Source organism: Eschrichtius robustus, chromosome 1 (assembly GCF_028021215.1).
Source record: "Eschrichtius robustus isolate mEscRob2 chromosome 1, mEscRob2.pri, whole genome shotgun sequence".
Classification (NCBI taxonomy): Eukaryota; Metazoa; Chordata; class Mammalia; order Artiodactyla; family Eschrichtiidae; genus Eschrichtius; species Eschrichtius robustus.
The window spans coordinates 49,541,979-49,560,215 of record NC_090824.1 but is presented as its reverse complement, the minus strand read 5'-3'; the positions used below and the strand labels follow the sequence as shown (position 1 = coordinate 49,560,215).

The following is an 18,237-nucleotide window of genomic DNA, read 5'->3' as shown; positions in this document are numbered from 1 at the left end:
ACGAAGTGCTACAAAAGAGTTAAAGACTTGACATACATTGATGATGCACATGGTTAAACAACTAACACTCTCCGTCATGAACTTTCACACCCTAAATGAACGACATTTATTTCCTCTAGAGGAAGGAGTGCCTCCTAGGCAGGGTTATTCTACTTGTTAATACGACACAGAAGCAGAAGGAAGTCTAAAGCACTGCTCTCTTCTTGAAGACTAACAGGTTAGTTTCTCTAGGCACAGCAAGCAGTGAAGTTAGATTTGGTGAGGTGCTCTGTGGGAGTCCGTGAAGTGTAGAAGGTGCATACATTACCTCAGAAGCTCAACTTTTTGCTGCATCTCACTGCACGTGATTTGCAAGTCATGCATCATTGCCTTCAGCTCTTCCTCCTTTTCTCCTTGAGAAGGTACATCTTTTTGCTTAACTAAAGCAGTGACTCTTTCCCTCAACTTTCTAGTCAGCTCCTGCAGCTTCTTTTTCTCCCGTTCTAATTCTGTGATTGTGGCCTGGCGCTGAAAATGTCTGTCCTGAAGGCTGAGGAGAGCAGTGTTTTCCTCCAGTATTACTTGGTTCTGTACTCTGGGCTTTTCTTGATGTGTCTGGAGTGTTCCACGTAGCCAGGCAATTTCATGTGCTCTTACTTTTTCTAAGAGCTGTGTATTCTCCTGCTCTAGGTACTGGTTTTCTTGACAGTGTTCTTCTATAATATGGTGTACACTCATAACCTTTGGTACACACTCTTCCAGTGTCTGATTTAGTTCAAGGACCTTTTCATCAGGTCCGACTTCCAGGTTATCTAAATGGGCTTCCCATAAGGAGAAGCAGTCATACTGCAGCACTGCTCTTTCTTGCTGCTTCTCGATCTTGCCTTGCAGTCTCAAAACCAGAACATGCAGTTCCTCATTTTCTCTTTTGACCTCGTCGTAACTCTTTTCCAGGCTAAGGAATGTTTCAGTCACTTCTTCAACTTTCTTTAGCTCATCCTGTAATCGGAACATTTCTGAAGTGAGTTCTTTGTTATTTTCTAGTGCTTCATCGTAGCGCGTCTCCATGACTCTCAGCTCTTCCTGAAGACACTCATTTTCCCTACTAGCATCTTCATATAACAATTTATACTTGGTGGAAGCCTCGGGGATTCTTTCAAGCATCTTTAATTTCTTTTTTAGCACAGAAACATCAAAAAGTAAGTCCTGTTTCTTTTCAGAAGCTCGATCACAGTCTGCACGTAAGATCATTAGTTGTTCCTGAAGCTGGCCAATCTGATTCTTTAGGTCCCAGGTTTCAGTCCTGGTCTCCTCACTATTTTCAAGCTCAGAAAAACTCTCTATTGATGCTTCAGACTCCTCTATTCTGACCTCCTGTCTCTGACCAGAGCTTGTCCCCGTACTTTCCAGATCCCGGACCTCATCGCCTTGCAGATCACTTAGGACGTGCTGCATGGTTCCACCTTCTACTTGTTTCATTCGGTTTGGCAGTAAAAATGGCTCTGTTTGTTCCACGGAATTTCCAAAAAACCCAGTAGTTGGCTCATCTAAACAAGAAGACATTACTGACTCTGGCTCTAATTTTTGCAGCCTCTGTTGCAACCTAGAAATTTCAGTTGCCATTTTCACATTTTCCTTCACTGCTCGTTCATGAGCTCTTTGCAGGCTTAAGAGGACATCTCCGTTCTCTTCCAACAGCTGCTCTCCTTGCTGGAGCAGGGACATGGCTCCACTTCCTTCCACCTCCTCCCTTCCCATTGCCTGGCAGCCATTCTGAAGCCTGGAGGGAGGAGATGCCACCTGCTCCATTTCCTTAATTTTATCCTGAAGCCTGGAGATTTCTGTGCTCATCTCAGCCCTCTCTCGATCTGCTTTCTCACAGGTCGCTTTGTAGACACTCTCCACGGCCAGAAGCTTGGACGTCATTTCCTGCCTCTCCTGGTCACGTTCCCTTTCTAGCCTTTCAAGCCTCTGGCTGGCCAGCTGCTCCGAGGTGCCTGCCTGGCACAGGACCTGCTCATGGTCCTTCAGTTCTCTTTCATGACTGCTCTTCAGCTCAAGTATCTGGCTGGACAGCAGACTTTGCTGACTTTCCGACACAGTTCTTAGATCTTCCAGGTCTTTGAGTAGCTGCTCTCTCTCAACAACCATGCCGTTCAAATGTTCTTTGTATGTTTTCTCCAGCATCTCTCTCTCCTGGGTCAGGACCAGAGAAGTCGCTTTCTCTCTCTGGAGAGTCTCTTTAAGCTGCTCCTGGGCTTCTGCACACTCCTGGGTGAGCTCGTCCTTCTCAAACTCCCACTGGGATCTCTCCTCGCGCTGTTGTTCCAGGACCTCCTTCATCTCTCGGCGGTAGTGCCCCTCCAGACTTCGCAGAGCATTTTCACATCTCTCAGCGACTTTCTGACAGTCAGCCTGAAACTGGGCTTCTATCTGAGAGGTTCTTCTATTACACTCAGTTTCCATTTTTTCCCTAAATGTGGTCAACATACAGCATTACTGAAACTGCCATCAACTCCAGAAGCAAACAAAAAACATTTTCCCGTGCATAGAAGAAGCAGCCAAGCAAACAATTTAAATATTTTCTAAAAATGGTCTTCACTTATTCCTATGTGATTCATTTATACTGAGAAGGGATCTCATTTCTGAGAGCCAATGCTGGCAGCCATAATTAATTTAAAAGATTTACTTACCTCTCTCTGCATTTAGAAGAAAATTTAGAAACCAAATTCTTTGGTATACTCCCAGATGTATTTGTTTATGGATTTTTAGCCAAAAACTTAGGCTGATATTTCACATTAAATGTTCAAATGCATATTAGCCTAAACCCTAATTTGGGAAATACATAAAATTCTTCCATTTTAATTAAGTAGACATTGGTGGATAATAGTCATATAAACCACACATATTAACAAATTCATTATGTTTTGCTTTTTATTTAATAAAGTAGCACCAGGTTAAAGTATGAAGCACCAAAGCCCTGAAAAGTACCTGAGATTTCACGTGAGGAAAGTAAGCACAAAATGGTGTTTCATAACTCTGGAAGGAAATGTAACTTTGCCCAGAATCTAGCTTATAAATGGCCTTTCTCAGAAAACAGCAAGACTGAACTAGGAAGAAATCACATTTGTGATAATCTTATCCTCATCTGGAACCTTAAAAAGTACATGCCTGATACAAAAAATACTTTCCTCTTTCTAAAAAAAAGTTTCAATACCCCAAGGTAGGCTTATATCTAAAGAATGGCAAAACAAGTTGAAAAACTAAAGAAGAATCTAGTCAGTCAGTGGGCTATTTTGTCTTCTGATTTTTCAAAGTCTCCTTAATTGACTGGGATTTCTGGTGCCCCCGAGGAATGGTGCCCCAGGTTCCTCCATTTCCCCCATTTTCTTACCTTCCCTCATGTAGTTCCCTTTGGTGTTTTTCCAAGAGCTCTTTTTGCAATTCCTCTTTCTCAAGAGTGTGCTTCTCCACCAGGCTTTTCAGTTGCTCCTGGTGAACTTGTTCTAGTTCCTGAGTCAAGCTTCTCACCTTCTCTTCTGTCCAGGCACCATTTTGAATGAGTTTTTCCCTCTCTCCATTAAAGCTTTCCTCTGCCTGCTCCAGCCTAGCCTTTAGCTCCATCTCATGCTCCAGCCTCAGCTCCTCCTGCAGGTGAGCCTTTTCCTCATCCCATTTCATTTCCAGTTGTTTTTTCTCCTCCTCATGTCTGCAGATAGCCATGTGTTGTACCTCCTTGAGTATCACTGTCTGGCCCTGAAGTTCTGCAATTTCATTTTTAAGGTCACTTATTTGTTCTTCCAAGATGTGCACTTCATTCTCATACTTTTGCTTCACGTTCTCCTGCTCCTTTTTACAGGCAACCTTGGTTTCATCTAGCTGCTTTTCATAATGATGCACCTAAAGCCAGAAAGTAAAACCACCATAATGTTATTCAACTCAAGGCCATGGAAAGGTGATGGGGCAGTAATTACTTTTCTCCTACAAGACATTCCTCAGTTTTCCCATTTTTTGTTTTAAAGTAACAATTCAAAAACACATTAAATAAGATATTTTTAAGTCAGGCATGGTTTGATTACCTTTTTAACTTGGTTGAATTTTATTAGTTTCTGAACAACTCTATTAAAACTGACTAGACCTTCACAGAGATACCATTTGTCTCCACGGGCATCCTCTCCAACTGCAAACTTAGGGCCTTAACATAGTTAATTAAATTTAAGTATTTGTTTAACACCTGTCAGGTACCCTGCAGGCCGCATGGGGACACAAAGTTGGGTAAGACATATAGCCCCTGTCATTAAGGAAAAACCACTCTAGACATGCTCATGACAAATACAAAAAAGTATACTACAAGTCAGAATAAAACATATAAAAGGTATAGGAAAAATAGTTACAATGTAACCTGGGATTCAAAGGAGGGAAAAATCACATTTGGTTGGGAGACTTCAGAAATGTAAGAGGTAGCATTTGATATAAACTCTGAAGGTTAAGTAGACTTTCAAGAGGTAGAAAGAAATAATAACACAGCACGTAATAGCATGAGCAAAAGAGGACAGTGTGATGAAGAGCAGCAAACTACCTAGTCTGGAGGATAAGGTAACTCAAAGGAAAGGTAAAAGACTGGAAATATAACCTAATGCAACACGGTAAAGGGTTTTGAAGGCCAAGATTCAGAATTTGTACCTAATTTAGGAAGTAATGCTTTATTGAAGGGCTTTTTGGTTTTATTAAGATGTTTTTCAATGAGTTGGAAATAATGTAATGGTCTGCGAGTTCCATGCTTGCTAGGATTGAAGATACTACATTTTTAAGAAACTCTCTCCTATGAGGAAAAGGCCTCACCCTTGGCCTGTGAAACCATGCTGAGGTAGTGCGTTCCTGGTAGCCAACAGGACACAAGAGGAAAGGTATAGAAAGTGCTGCTCTTTGAGAAAAAAGAATTGAGAATGTCCTACATGCAAAAGCTTGTCAGAGCTCAAAGAAATCAGGGAACAGGATTGATAAGAAGGTCTTACTTTATCTTCAAGCTCCAGTCTCAGGCAACACAAGTCCCTGTGATGTTGTTCTTTCATCTGTTCGATGACCAGCTCCGCCTCGATGCTCATATTCAATGGATTGCATTCTTCAGAACCAAGCCCTGAAAACACATGGGATCTGTTGACACTGCAGCAGGTTCTTTCAATAACACAACTGGCATCTAAGGAAGGATATCCAGTTTAATTGAGGAATAATTTTTAGCTTAAATTAGTACAGATGAGATCTACTAGGAAACAACAGAAGGCAAGAGAAGTCTCTTGTTTTTAAGTATTAGGGAAAACAAGAAAAAATGAAGGTGAACAGATTCTTTCATTTACAGGCAATGTACCAAACCTTAAGAGAATCCAGTAGAATAGCAGGTGGGAGTAGATGTGGAAATTGTTGCTTAAAGGTGACCACCTCCTAATGAAAATCCTGAAGAGTGAGGTAGTTCGGTCAAACCAACCAGCCTTCTTTCCATCCAATGAATACTGAGTGACAAATTAGCAGAGGGGCAATGTGGCAGAGTGAACGGCCAGCATACTTGCTATGCTTTGAGGTGTTAACTTCATGGGTCAAGATATCCAATCCACCCCTCAACATTACAGAAGATTCAGTATTGTAATATTAATTTCCTGTAGTGCAGATAGGGCCTTACCTTAAATTATCAGCTAAAATTTTTTAAAGAATAGGGCATGGGTTAGGAACCTGGATATAGGCAGATTCGATAGAAAATTCTCAACTCATTCATATGAGTTCACCTCTGCAACTGCCCATGATGATGACTGAGAAGGACACTGAAATGTGAAGCATAAGCTGAGGGCTGAGCTAGTACAAAGACAAAATGATTACATCTAATACTATGTTAGAAATCTCTTAAGGCAGGGGACTCAAAAGAGCTTTTCATGTAGAGATACACAGGCAGATGCAAGAAAGAGCATAAGTCTAGCATCTGGAATTGACAGTCTTGCTTTGGGCTTTCTCTTCATCTATCATGGCATATCCCCAACTGAGAAGTGATACCTGGGGTGTAAACCACCCCAAGATGACACAGCCTCGTGTACCCATGAGGAGAACTCCCAGCCCTTGGTCATCTATGGAAAAGCCCAGAAAAACTTCTGAGATACATCATATCAGTTGGGTTCCATTCTTATACCACAGTAAGGCTACAGAGTACAGACTTAGAATCAGAGGAAAGGTGTTCAAGCCTGTCCCTGTCCCCTCCCCAATCCCTTATTTATTCTAGAATAAATAGGTAAGGAGAAGAATAAACAACCCTTGTAAGAACCTGTACTCCTGTTCCAAGGAGCAGTGGAGAAAACTATTTATGATGAAGAATTTATTATAAACCCTTTCTGAAACGGAAATTCAACACACTGGAGGAAAGGGGCAGGATGCCAGGAGGGAGGAAAAGAGCTGATAATGAATGTAGGAGGGTTCCCAAATGACTCTGCCTTCCAACCTTGCTACTCAAAATCCTCCTCAAAGGCACAGGCAACCAAGGTTTATTTATCTTATTTGTTGTTTTGCAGACATTTAGCATAGCCAGCATAAGGAAATCAAATTTTGTGGTTTCTGGCTAGCTCACTCTCCAAAACACTGTCATACCAGTTAGGCACTCTTTTAGAAAGGGAGGATTCAGCAATAACTCAGTGACTGAATTCTAACACTCCCAAGGCCTGGATTCTCAGACTTGTGGCCAGTTTTGTTTTTTTTTTTAAACGAAGCAAATATCCTTGTGGTTTTATTTTTCCATTTCTTTGTTGATGCATATAAAAATCACATGGAAATATTCTCATAAAGACTTCAAGGACAAATGAAAAAAACAGACCACAAGTGAAACAGCTCAAGAAAATAGCACTGCCAAAGTCTTTTTTTGGGTGGGGGGTGGGATTGCCAACATTTTGCAATTCTACATTCAACCATGGTTTTAAAAACAAAAGTCAAAGGCAGAGACTCTGAAAAGATGGTGTCTGAATGGCTTACCCTGGCCAGGCTCGACACAACCACTGTTCATATCAAGTTCTTCTGACGGTGAGTTCTTCAAGGGAAGTCTGAACACTTTGCCTTGTGCACGATATTCTTCCAGCTCAGACTGGAGTTCATCTACTTGGTCTTGTAATAGCTGGAGTTTAAAAACCAATACAAGTCTTAGACGTGATGTCGAAAACACAAGCAACAAAAGGAAAAATAAATAAACTGTATATCATCAAAATTAAAAACTCGTGCTTCAAAGGATAGCAACAAGAAGGTAAAAACACAGCCCACAGAATGGGAAAAAAGTTTTTGTAAATTATATATCTGATAAGGGACTTGATTGTAGAATATATAAAGAACTATTACAACTTAATAATAAAAAGACAAATAACACATTTAAATATTCAGCAAAGGATCTGAAGAGACATTTCTCCAAAGAAGATAAGCAAATGAAAAGATACTCAATGTTATTAGCCAGCAGGGAAATGCAAATCAAACTCACAATGAGATACCACTTAATACCCACTAGGATGGCTAAAATAAAAAAGACATACATATATCCCCATATCCCCTCCCTCGTGAGCCTCCCTCCCTATCCCACCCCTCTAGGTCCTCACAAAGCATCGAGCTGATCTCCCTGTGCTATGTGGCTGCTTCCCACTAGCTTTCTGTTTTACATTTGGTAGTGTATATATGTCAATGCTACTCGCGCACTTCGTCCCAGCCTACCCTCCCCCACGTGTCCTCAAGTCCGTTTTCTACATCTGTGTCTTTTTTCCTGCCCTGCCACTAGGTTCATCAGTACCGTTTTTTTAGATTCCATGTATGTGCATTAGCATACAATATTTGTTTTTCTCTGTCTGACTCACTTCACTCTGTATGACAGACTCTAGGTCCATCCACCTCACTACAAATAACTCAATTTCGTTCCTTTTTATGGCTGAGTAATATTCCACTGTATATGTGTGCCACATCTTCTTTATCCATTCATCTGTCGATGGACATTTAGGTTGCTTCCGTGTCCTGGCTATTGTAAATAGAGCTGCAATCAACATTGTGGTACATGACTCTTTTTGAATTATGGTTTTCTCAGGGTATATGCCCAGTGGTGGGATTGCATATATGTACGTATAGCTGATTCACTTTGTTTGTGGTACAGCAGAAACGAATACAACACTATAAAGCAATTATACTCCAATAAAGATATTAAAAAAAAAAGACATATAATAACAACTGTTGGCAAGGATGTGGAGAAGTTGCAACTCTCATACTGATGGGAATGTAAAATGGTGCAAACATCTTGGAAAAAATTTGGCACTTCCTCAAAAGGTTAAACATACAGTGATCATATGACCCACCAATTCCACTCCTAGGTACATACCCAAGAGAAATGAAAGCATATGGCCACACAAAAACTTGCACACAGGACTTCCCTGGTGGCACAGTGGTTAAGAATTCGCCTGCCAATGCAGGGGACACGGGTTCGACCCCTGGTCTGGGAAGATCCCACATGCCACGGAGAAACTAAGCCCGTGCACAACTACTGAGCCTGCGCTCTAGAGCCCATGAGCCACAACTACTGAGCCCACATGCCACAACTACTGAAGCCCGCGCACCCTAGAGCCCTCACGCCGCAACTACTGAGCCCACACGCCGCAAATACTGAGCCCATGCACCTCAACTACTGAAGCCTGCACGCTCTAGGGCCTGTGTGCTGCAACTACTGAGCCCGTGTGCTGCAGCTAATGAAGCCCGTGTGCCTGGAGCCCATGCTCCGCAACAAGAAAAGCCACCTCAATGAGAAGCCCACGCACCGCAATGAAGAGTAGCCCCCACTCACCACAACTAGAGAAAGCCCGCGCACAGCAACAAAGCAGCCAAAATAAATAAATAAATAAATAAACCAGTGTGTACGTGTCAATCCCAAACTCCCAGTCTATCCCTCCTTCCCACCCTTCCCTGCTGGTAACCATAAGTTTGTTCTCTAAGTCTGTGAGTCTGTTTCTGTTTAAAAAAAACAAAACAAAACAAAACAAAACTTGCACACAAGTGTTCACAGCAGCATTATTCACAATATTCGAGCTAACCCAATGTCCATCAACTAATGAATGGATAAATAAAATGTGGTATAGCTACATAATGGAATATTATTCGGCAATGGAAAGAAATGAAGTACTGATACATGCTACAGTATGGATGAACCTTGAAAACGTTATGCCAAATGAAGGAAGCCAGTCACAAAGGATGACATATTGTATAATTCCATTTAAAGGAAATGTAAAGAATAGGCAAAACCAAAGAGACAGCAAGTAGATTATTAGTTGTATAGGGCTGGGGGTCATGTGAGAGATTACAGCTAGGTGGAGTGGTAGTTTCCTTTTGGGTGATGAAAATGTTCTAAAATTTATTATGGTAATGGTTGCACTATTCTGTGAATATACTAAAAGAGACTGAATTATATACCTTAAATGGGTGAATTGTATGGTTATGAAAAGCTGTTTAAAAAAATAAGTGGGGCTTCCCTGGTGGCGCAGGGGTTGAGAATCTGCCTGCCAATGCAGGGGACACGGGTTCGAGCCCTGGTCTGGGAAGATCCCACATGCCACGGAGCAACTGGGCCCGTGAGCCACAATTACTGAGCCTGCGCGTCTGGAGCCTGTGCTCCGCAACAAGAGAGGCCGCGATGGTGAGAGGCCCGCGCACCGCGATGAAGAGTGGCCCCCGCTTGCCACAACTAGAGAAAGCCCTCGCACAGAAACGAAGACCCAACACAGAAAAAATAAATAAATTAATTAATTAAAAAAAAAAAAAATAAGTGGACAAATTTGGGGAATTTTTGGAGGTAGAGCTGACAGATTTTACTGATGAAATAACTAAAAGCGTAGGAGAAAACACCTCTACTTGATTAGAGTCAAGAGCCATAACTTATTTATAAGGGTGGCATAAATGTTTCATTTCTTTTCTCAAAGTGTGCATGTATATTTCCTGAGAAGGCAGGCTATGAGCAACCTCATAAGGAGGTGATTGTTTTCTTCATTTTTGCCCAAGTACAATGTTCATCTAAAGCAGTTAGAACTCAGTTATGCTTACCTTGTTAAAATAAACAAGTGTCTGTGGCTTAAGGAAAAAACAACCCCAAATTCCTGAGCTTAGGAGAGTTACTTTTTTAAAAAAATCAAAGATTCCTATTATTTATAAGGATGTTTTTGTGTCCTCTGGTAGGAATTTGTAATGACTTACTACTTAAAGACTTGAGTGGTTTCTGCTCCATTTGCATTTTGTAAATAAAGTAAGGACTGTATTCAGGAAAAAACCCCACGGAACAAAAGCAAATTATATCAGCCTGCGTTGATCGCTCAGGAAAGACTAGTTTTGGAATAAGCACATCAACATGACCACATTTTCCTTCTCTTAGAATAAAACTTTATTTTCCTCTAATTACTAGCAATTTCCGACCCAGATAAAGCAGACAAATGCAGTTTGCGTGATTCTCTCGTATTTCAGGATACTAAACAATAACATTAACAACTAGCACTTAGGTTAAGTGCTTTCTGTGTCTCAGGCTCTGTTCTAAGCACTTTACGTATATTTACTCATTGACTCTCCACAACAACCTTATCTGGTGGGTACTCTTTATTTCTGCTGTCTTATAGGTGAGGAATTGAAACACCCGCGGATTAAGTGATGTGCTCATGGTCACACAGCTAGTAAACGGTGAAGCGGTATTTGAACCCAGGCACCCCTCCTCTAAGTTCCCTTCAGTCACTCACCCTGCACTGCTGCTCGTATTCATTTCTCATCTGTGTCAGCCTTTCTTCTTGCAAAAAGAATTCAGCACTGCTGGGATCAAGGTCACCAAACTAGAAAATGAAAAGGGCAAAGTTGTCATTTTTTCCAAGTGTCCTTCTTTGACCTATAATGTACCAAAGGCCCAAGTTTCTGGTGTTCACCCAGTGTCTGGAGTATGAAAGGAATGTGACATTTAAGCAGAAACACCATCAATTAGATGATGGGGAGAAGATTCTAGAGTGATGTGTTCAGTCAAAGCAGAGATTGTTTCTCAGTGCCACGCCATGTTTCCCTCGTGTAAATTAAATCCCTGCAAAAATGACAGCTTCCTTTAGTCACATAAATAATTCCATAATAGAAATTTTCTTGGTGGCATAGCTTCTGCTCTTTTGAGGGAACTACACTTTGGGGCTACATATCAGGAAATCAAATTTAAACAGACTTACCTTTTCTGCCAAAACATTTTCCAAATTTCGCTGAAGTTTGTTTGTCAGATTCTCATACTCTGCCAACTTCTCTGCATTTTCCAGAAGCTCGTTTTCTAGACGACCGTTTTCCTGAAGAAATTTGGGGAAATTAAGTGGGCACAGATTACGAAATAAACTGTTTTACCATTTCATAGCATGCATAAATCAATGCTCTAGATTGAGAAAATGTGTTAATCTTGAAAGTTTCAGTACATTAGAGCAGAAAAAGTAAATATTAAAAAACTGATATCTATCTTATAACCTCAAAGCATGCCTCCTCTTTTTCCTGATCCTACAGAAGCATGCTGCCCAACAGTGGCCACAAGCAGTCACAGGTAACTATTGAGCACTTGAAATGTATATAGTACAAACTGAGATGTGCTGTGAATACAAAATATTCACCAGATTTTGAAGAGTTAGAACAAAAATGCAAAAAACTCAGTAATAATTTTTGTAGATGAATTACAAGTCAAAAAGATACTGTTTTGGAGATATTAAATAAAAATGATTTTAAATTAAATTCACCTGTTTCTTTTTACCTTTTAATGTGCCTGTTTGAAAATTTGAAATTACATATATGGCTTGCATTGTATTTCTATTCAACAGCATTGCAGTAGAAAATTTAATGATGTGAAAAACATTCTCAATAAACTGTCAGATGAAAGACTGGTTGCAGAATACCTTGTTCATCTGACAACAAAAGAGAACTCAGAAAACCTATAAAAGGTAGGATAGCTCTAACAATTTTCATTTAATGATGATATAGATATGTTATATTTAATTTACAATCTTATTTTGGTTTAAAGATGTAAAAGCTATACATACAGGTTTTTCATAATCTGTATTTTTAATTATTATAGTAAAATAACATATCAACCAAAGTCCACAAAAGGTGGGGTTTTTCTGTATATAAAACACTTGTAAGATTTCCACCCACATTTGTCAAAAAAATAAAACCACATGGATGTGCCATTTGACATATTTTCTATTCCAATGCTAAAGGATAATTGGAAGAACATTATTTTCAAAGTACATTTTGCCAAAAGAATATAGAACCAATATATTTTAAATACATTCTTGTTCACACCCTCACACAGTAACATGGAGTGAAAAAGAATGTGCTTGAAGTGTTTTTAAAAAATACTACCTTCCCCCAAAATGCCAGTTCTACAACTCTAATCTTCCAAAGTGTGTCTAAATTTAGATGTTAAAACAATCAGGAGCAGTTTCTGTGTATCGGGCCTGTGTTGGTGCTCTGGAAACTGACAAATCAGCTTCTGTTGCTGACCACAGGGAACACACAATCGGGACTGTGGCAGGGGAGGCAGATATGGATACAATTATCTATGATGTGATAGAAAATATGCTATCTTCTGGCAAGAAAAAAAAAAGTGTAATGGGAATGAAAAAGTAGTTTGGCCTGCAGTGCTGGAGAAAGCAGTGAAGGAGCCTAAAAGCTTACTGAGGAACTGAGACAGCTGATGGCAGGTGCAGCAGGGTTGAGGGCATGGCCCTGGGGGTTGCTGGCAGGATCTGAGGTTAGAAAGGCATGAGGACAAGCCCCCTTTCAGGGCCCTTCAGTGCTGCCATGTTGCACTTTTACAGAGGGAACAGCATGATTTTAAGTGTTCTTAAGTAAGGTAACTCCGGTGACAATATGGAGGTTGGATAGATGGAAAAAAGATGCACATAGGTCAGCTGAGAAATCATGATGAATTGTGAACCTATTCAGAGGCTGTGGAAATGGAGAGATGGGATAAATCTGAGAAGCATTTCAGAGCATCAACGGGACTCAGAAACTGATAATCAAGGATGACCAAGGACTTTAGCTTCTATGACTTTCAGCACAGGTGGTGATGTAGATTAGGGAGAAAATTCCAGAGAGGAAGCAGTTTGATGGTTAGGGAGTGAGAATTAGCTCAGTTTTTGATGTGTGGAGTTTCAGGAACCTTTTATAACTTCAACAGTAGTGAATATTCCATAGGTACTTATTACCTTCTAGATACTGTATATGTAGCAACTCATTTAATCTCCATATCAACGCTGTGGGGTAGGTATTACGATGGTGCCTCTTTTGTGCATTAGGAAACAGGTTTGAGTAACTTGATCAAGGTTTTCTGTAAGTAGTGGTATCCAGATTGGAACCAGGCAGTCTTGAGGCCAGACCCCCCTACCCCGCCCACCCTTTATCTCTAGATAACACTGTACCATATTATCTGGTGTTAGAGTCCAATAAAGAGAAGGATCACTTCCTCTACTGAGGCACAGGGAAGGAGAGGAGGATGTATAAGGGAAAAGGTACATTTGGAAGCAAAGAAACAAAGCTGATGGCCTCTGTGTGGCACGAAATAAAGTCATCTGCTAAGAATGAGGAAGGGGGAGTGCAAGGAAGGAAGAGACCATCAACCAGGAGCCAAACAGCCCTGAGGACCCAGTGCAACTTCAGGGGGTAAGAACAAGATACGCTGTTGGCAAACCAGAAGCCTAGACATCCCTGAAATCTAGCTCAGTGGGGGCTCTACCATGTCCGGTCATGACCCAGCTGGGCAGACTTATGAGCGCCGTGTAGACCTGTCTGTCCTCTTACAGAGCTGTGGTTTCCCATGTGTATTCCCAGCAGGGACACAGACTGTACAACCAACAGGATAATTACCTTTAAAGAGAGGGCAAGGCGGTCCCGGGTGTAATTCTCTTCTGTTTTTGCCTTTTCAATTTCCTGCTCAAGTTCCAAACGCTGCTTGCCCACCTGTTGTAGGATCTGTTCTCTCTCCTTTCGAAGCTCATTCTTTAAGGCTGCTATTCGTTCCTTGTACTCTTCATCCAGTTTCCTGTGAGGAGGAAAGACTGACAAGCTGCCATCAAATCCCTCAGAGGTCCCTATGTGGATCCACCGAAAATGGAAACACAGAGTCACAGAGATGGGAAGCTCCTTGAGAAAGTGTCTAGTGAATCCTGCTTTCCTTGAGGCTTGGCCACATCTAAGTCACTCCCGCCAGGTGTGGCCAAGCGGGCAGGCAGGCTGAGCCCCACTGCCCTAGGCCAGGGTGGTGGGAAAGGAGGGTCCTGGCCCAGCCAGTCGTACCTGAGGTTGTACTCATTCCGCCGCTCTATGGCTGCGTGGTGATCGTCCACCTCTGAGGCCATTAGAGACTTGAGCTTCTCAGCTTTTTCCAGATCTGACCGTAGCTTCTCTTTTTCTCTGACCACTTGATCAACTTGCTCCCTAGAATCAGAAAGAAACCAAGTATGAGGGAAACTGTTTCTAAGCAACAAGTAGACCCCAAAAAGCTCTCATCTGGCTTGCTTCGATACAAAAACAAAACCAAGACAACCAAAACCCTTCAAAAACACACAGACATACCACAGCCCTCTTCAAAAGACTACATGCAAATCTAAGCTCTACCTCATTTTCACAGAAGTGAGATGATAGGAGATTAGCCACATCTGCGTACAGGATGGAAGAATGTACGCCACAGGCATCTGAATGACTTGCTCAACAAGTAGGAAAGGGAATAGAGCAGGTGAACCTTCTGCTTAACTCACAGCAAATGCCGGATCTCAGCCTTAAAGCTGGCCAGAGCCGCCTGGTGAATGCTGTTCTTGGTAACCAAAAGTTCATTTTCAAGAGCCAGCGTCAGTTCTGTCAAATTAACATTTCCATCAAGGCTGAAATCCAAGGCCTAGAAATCAGAACAAGTTCAAGACAATCACAAGTTCTATCCTGGGAAAGCAGAAAATGTGAAGGTTATACAAACTCACAGAACTGAATTTACAGTCTACAGGTTGGATGCTTACATTTCTTTAGTGATTGCTTAGGAACAATATTCAATCCACAGCGTAACTAAGCTCTCTCTAAGAAAAACATAACGTGATTATTTGCATGTTTTTAAAAAAATGCTATCTGGCACTGTAAATAAACACGACGGTAAAACTCTAATCTTTACCAACCAGAGATCAGCTAAGAAATTTCTTATCAATAATTTAGGGGTTAAAAACATGGAAAGAAGTTATCAATAATCCTGGTTGAAGTGGGTAGGAAAAGTTACCTCTTACGTCTGAGATCTTGTGAATAGAAGAATCATTAAGGAGAAATCGAATCAAATCACAGTTTCAAAAAAATGGAATTTTTCAACCCTGCCCCAATTCGTCATTTTTCTCTCATTTTAGCTGCCACACCTTCAGGATCTCCTGGCTGTTCTCAATGCCCTCTTCATGCCAGGTGTCAAGTATTCTCTCCACTGATGCATAGCCCATCCCATCATCCAGGCAGGAGAAGACCCGAAAGCCAATGGTACTTGTCATCGCAGATGGGGTTGTGGTCCGTCGTCCACTCTCATCGAAAGACTGGAAGAAGAAAGAGACTTGAGCAAGCTCAGGCATTGCAACATGGTGTTGGTCAAGACCAAAACTGGTCAGTCCTGACCACGAGGAGCAGAAGGCATGTTTCTCTAATTTATAGGATAAAGAGTCATGCAGCCCCTTTGATCTCCCTTTCCTAAGTCAGCCTAGAATGCAAAGCTTATCAACAGTTGACCTGGCCGAGAGTTCCTTCATATAGATGAAATGTGTCTCTACTTAACACCAGGTTTCTTCTGACCTACAGCTAACACGAAGGGGCATAATTAGTGGTCTTCCTACTGTAATTTATGGTCATTTCTCAAACCCAACTTTTCCTTCCCCAATGGTTCAGTCTTTCTTTACTACTCTTCTTTTGCCTCTCTTTCTCCTCAGTATTTTTCTTCAGACAGCAGATGAATACATTAGAAATTATTCAAATGGATTTTAACTTCTACTCACAAAGAAACCACTTCCTATTTGTTTCTTACCTGCATGGAGAGGTGCCTTTTCAATTGTCTATATGGGGTAGATGCTGATGGGGTAAGGGATTTTCCATTTTTGAACAAGCCGTAGAAAAAATCTTCTACACTCATCGTACCATCAGGATCAAGATTATGGAAGACTTCTTCAAGCATCTAGAAAAGGGTAACCATATATCTTAACTATTTCACTCAAAAAAACCCACAAGGCCCAAAGTATACTTCCAGCCAACAGAAATTGGCACCACTCTTGATCCCAGGACTCCAGAAATATAACATGTCCCTTTATTCTCACTTGACTGAATTTCTTCCTTTCTAGTAATGTCCTTCCCCCTCACATAAACTAAATAAAATTCATTTTCAACATCTTCATAATTTTATGCAATTTAGCATGTAACTGTTTTCTCTTTTGCTCATACTGTTAGAACGGGTAATCTTTAATGTTACTACACATTATTCTTGCGAATTAAAGACTTACTTAAAAATATAAAGATATAGCTTCCCAGTGTTGTAACAAAAGAAGATAGTTAGACATTCATTAAGCCGTTATATTATGGTGACTCCACATGATATTTTGCTTATATTGAATTTTGGAAATTGGTACGTTAGCACGGCAGAATTGGGTCTGGGACAGATGGCAATGATCTAATAGTTTGGGTCTGAAACCCATGACTTGGGATTTAGAACATTACTTGGAACAGCACTGCGTGTTTGGGGTCTTTATTTCTTTTAATGCTTTAGCACGGGAGAAATGAGGATTGGATAGGAAGGATTTCATGTGTATGCAATAGAAGGGTTCCAAGAGATGTAAAGAGAAGGGAATTTTGCCTGACTGCTTTGCACCCTGCGACAGTAATCAAGTAGTCCTCATCACATACAGTCCCTTCTAGAGGCTTGCCTAGGAGCTGGTTTGTTCCCTAGCTCAACAGAAGAATGGAAAAGGGAATAAGCAGCATGAATCATGGATACCGCAAAACAGGGAGGGAAGGCAAAGACCTCCATCCTCACACTCAGCTTCCTCTTTATTTGGGGGGGGCTAAAATTTTTCTATAGGACATGCCCCCAGTGTACAAAACAGAAATCACCAGAGGATCCTGTTAAAATGCAGACTCTGATATAGTTAAATCTGGGGGTGGGGCCTAAGATTCTGCATTTCTAACAAGGTGATGCCCAGTTTGCTGAGTAGCAAGGAATAGAACAAGCAACAAACTTACTCTTGTTGCATTTGAGCCTACACCTGGGTCCATTCTAACAAAGGCCTCTTTGTAACAAATCCTCAAATTTTCCATATTCATTTCGTAAGTCTGGACTATTGCTAGGACTCCTGTCATCTCATAATTGTTGACTTTATCCTTCATCTAAGTGCCTGAGGCATTTCTTTTATCCAATGCTTTTTTTTTCCAATTCATACCCAATAGGAAACATCTGTCTCTATTGTTTTTAATACCACTTCCTTTGGAGAGGACTCTGAAACAAGAAAATCATTCTAAAGAGTGGAAATCTTTGGAAGAAGCAACAGTTCCTAATAGAGAAGCATATGATGAAACAGATGGAAAGGTATTTGGGGCAAAATTCTGAGGTTGCCAAGCTCCCTTAGCTTCTCCGTCTCGTTCTTATCAACCAAAAGAACACTTTCTTAGAGGACCAGGCTTTCAGGACTGTCAAACCAGAAGTCACAGTAAAATCCAAGTGTGCTGACTGAAGTGAATCAGCATATTTTGGCTCTAACCTTAGCTCCACGTGGGTTGGCCCTGTGACCTTGGCCAAATCAATGCACAGCTTCCTGACTGCCTAAACACCCATCACCTGATCCACGTGAAGTGGTGGAGTACGTGAATCCCGGCAGTTATTGTACATGGGGGAGTAGTGAATAAAGGGATGTGGATTCAGAAGAAGGTGGATGGGCAGGGCTGGGCTGACAAGAATACAAGTCAGTGGGCAACTAGGGCACCCCCTGCAGTCTGTGCAGGAGCTGAATCTAGAACCCTGAGGACATTCTTACTCCCCATCAGCAGCCAGGTCTTTGGATGGTTGATTTCCCAATGTGTAAGTTGGGAAATAATGCACTAGAATAGGGATCACAAATACCCTGAGGGGCCAGGAAGGTGATGGAAATAAATGAGGCAGGATGGTCTTGAGACATTAGAAAGTAGTGCCTTTTAAACCAGTGAATGGAACACGAGTGCATGCCC

General features: G+C 41.3%; 1 protein-coding gene across 1 annotated transcript in view; it reads right to left on the bottom strand.

The window, feature by feature from the left end:
* Positions 1-18,237, bottom strand: part of NIN (ninein) — a 99,523-nt gene that overhangs the window by 26,123 nt on the left and 55,163 nt on the right. The window contains 11 exon segments of the mRNA XM_068545574.1: positions 308-2,452; positions 3,374-3,879; positions 4,995-5,116; positions 6,982-7,120; positions 10,743-10,832; positions 11,208-11,318; positions 13,882-14,056; positions 14,311-14,451; positions 14,772-14,908; positions 15,405-15,572; positions 16,055-16,201. Of these exon segments, the coding sequence (XP_068401675.1) occupies positions 308-2,452; positions 3,374-3,879; positions 4,995-5,116; positions 6,982-7,120; positions 10,743-10,832; positions 11,208-11,318; positions 13,882-14,056; positions 14,311-14,451; positions 14,772-14,908; positions 15,405-15,572; positions 16,055-16,201 (3,881 nt within the window).